Genomic DNA, 1,198 nt, shown 5'->3' on the forward strand with positions numbered 1-1,198 from the left:
ACACACACACACACACACACACACACACACACACACACACACACACACACACACACACACACAACTTGAGCATTATCATCAAAATCTCACACAGATCGGTACAACGCCTGTAAGAGTGTGAGACTAAACAGTTTAAACCACAATGCTTGTGTTTTAGGAAGTAAAGAGCAAAGCACTGGATAAATGAAACTTGAATTACACTGCATGAGTTGTGTGAGAGTTTGGAGACGGATGATTTGATATGGGTTTTCTGATGTTAGAAAAATAATTGACCTTCATTTATCAAGTCATTTTTTGGAATCTGCGTTGCCTCTGAATGCATGTGAGGCCTTTGTCTAAAGCAAAGTGAAAAACATGAAATTAGAGCTTAGATGTTCAGTTTACGTTCATCTTTGTTCTCTTTTAGGACCAGTACGAGCGGGAAGACTTCCAAATCAAACCCAGTGACAATCTGATCATGACCGGCCGGGCGGAGAAGGACGTCTGCAATTTAGAGATCCATGGTGAAAATCTACATATGTGACATGACATGGAATATTCTGAAGACACAAGAAGATACTTTGTAGAAACTGTTGCTCTCGCTAAGAACACAAGCTACATATCTGAAACTGACATTAAGTATTGCCAGTTCTGCACAACCCTCTGAATATTTTCCACATTTGTATTCAAGCTACCTCTCTTGTGTTTACATATGCATCATATATACCAAGGCAGTTCCTCATATGTGTGAGCCTACTTGGCAATAAACCTGGTTCTGATTCTGATATCATGTTAATTTTAGAATATGTATAGGCATTTGTCTGAAGCGTTTTATATTGTAGACTTCTGAAATATGTATTTAACAAGTGATTTCTTTACAGTTTATAACTCGGATGAGGACTCTCTGTATGTCCATCACGATATTCTGCTGCCAGCGTACCCTCTGTGCATCGAGTGGCTCAACTTTGACCCCAGCCCCGGAGAAGGTGCCGGTAAGAACTAGATTCAGTTTTATTCCATGTGAATATAACAGCCAGAATAAAGTATATCATTTGATCTATTTAAAGGTCCCCTATTAAACTGTTTTTCATCAATATATTATAGTTCTCAGATATATAGAGAACATGTCTCTGATTGGCTGAAACACCAAACGGATCATTGCAGCATTACCCATAATCCCCTCTGTTTCAGCCCTGTTTCCAAAGTGCTGATTCTCTGT

The 1,198-nt window shown here is 39.1% G+C and overlaps 1 protein-coding gene across 1 annotated transcript in view; it reads left to right on the forward strand.

The window, feature by feature from the left end:
* pwp1 (PWP1 homolog, endonuclein) overlaps nucleotides 1-1,198 on the forward strand; it is a 6,207-nt gene that overhangs the window by 2,080 nt on the left and 2,929 nt on the right. Inside the window, exons 5-6 of the mRNA XM_010780646.1 lie at nucleotides 407-503; nucleotides 861-971. Of these exons, the coding sequence (XP_010778948.1) occupies nucleotides 407-503; nucleotides 861-971 (208 nt within the window). The remainder of the gene's footprint in view (nucleotides 1-406; nucleotides 504-860; nucleotides 972-1,198) is intronic.

This window comes from Notothenia coriiceps, unplaced genomic scaffold (genome assembly GCF_000735185.1).
Source record: "Notothenia coriiceps isolate Sejong01 unplaced genomic scaffold, NC01 NC01_scaffold00022090, whole genome shotgun sequence".
Classification (NCBI taxonomy): Eukaryota; Metazoa; Chordata; class Actinopteri; order Perciformes; family Nototheniidae; genus Notothenia; species Notothenia coriiceps.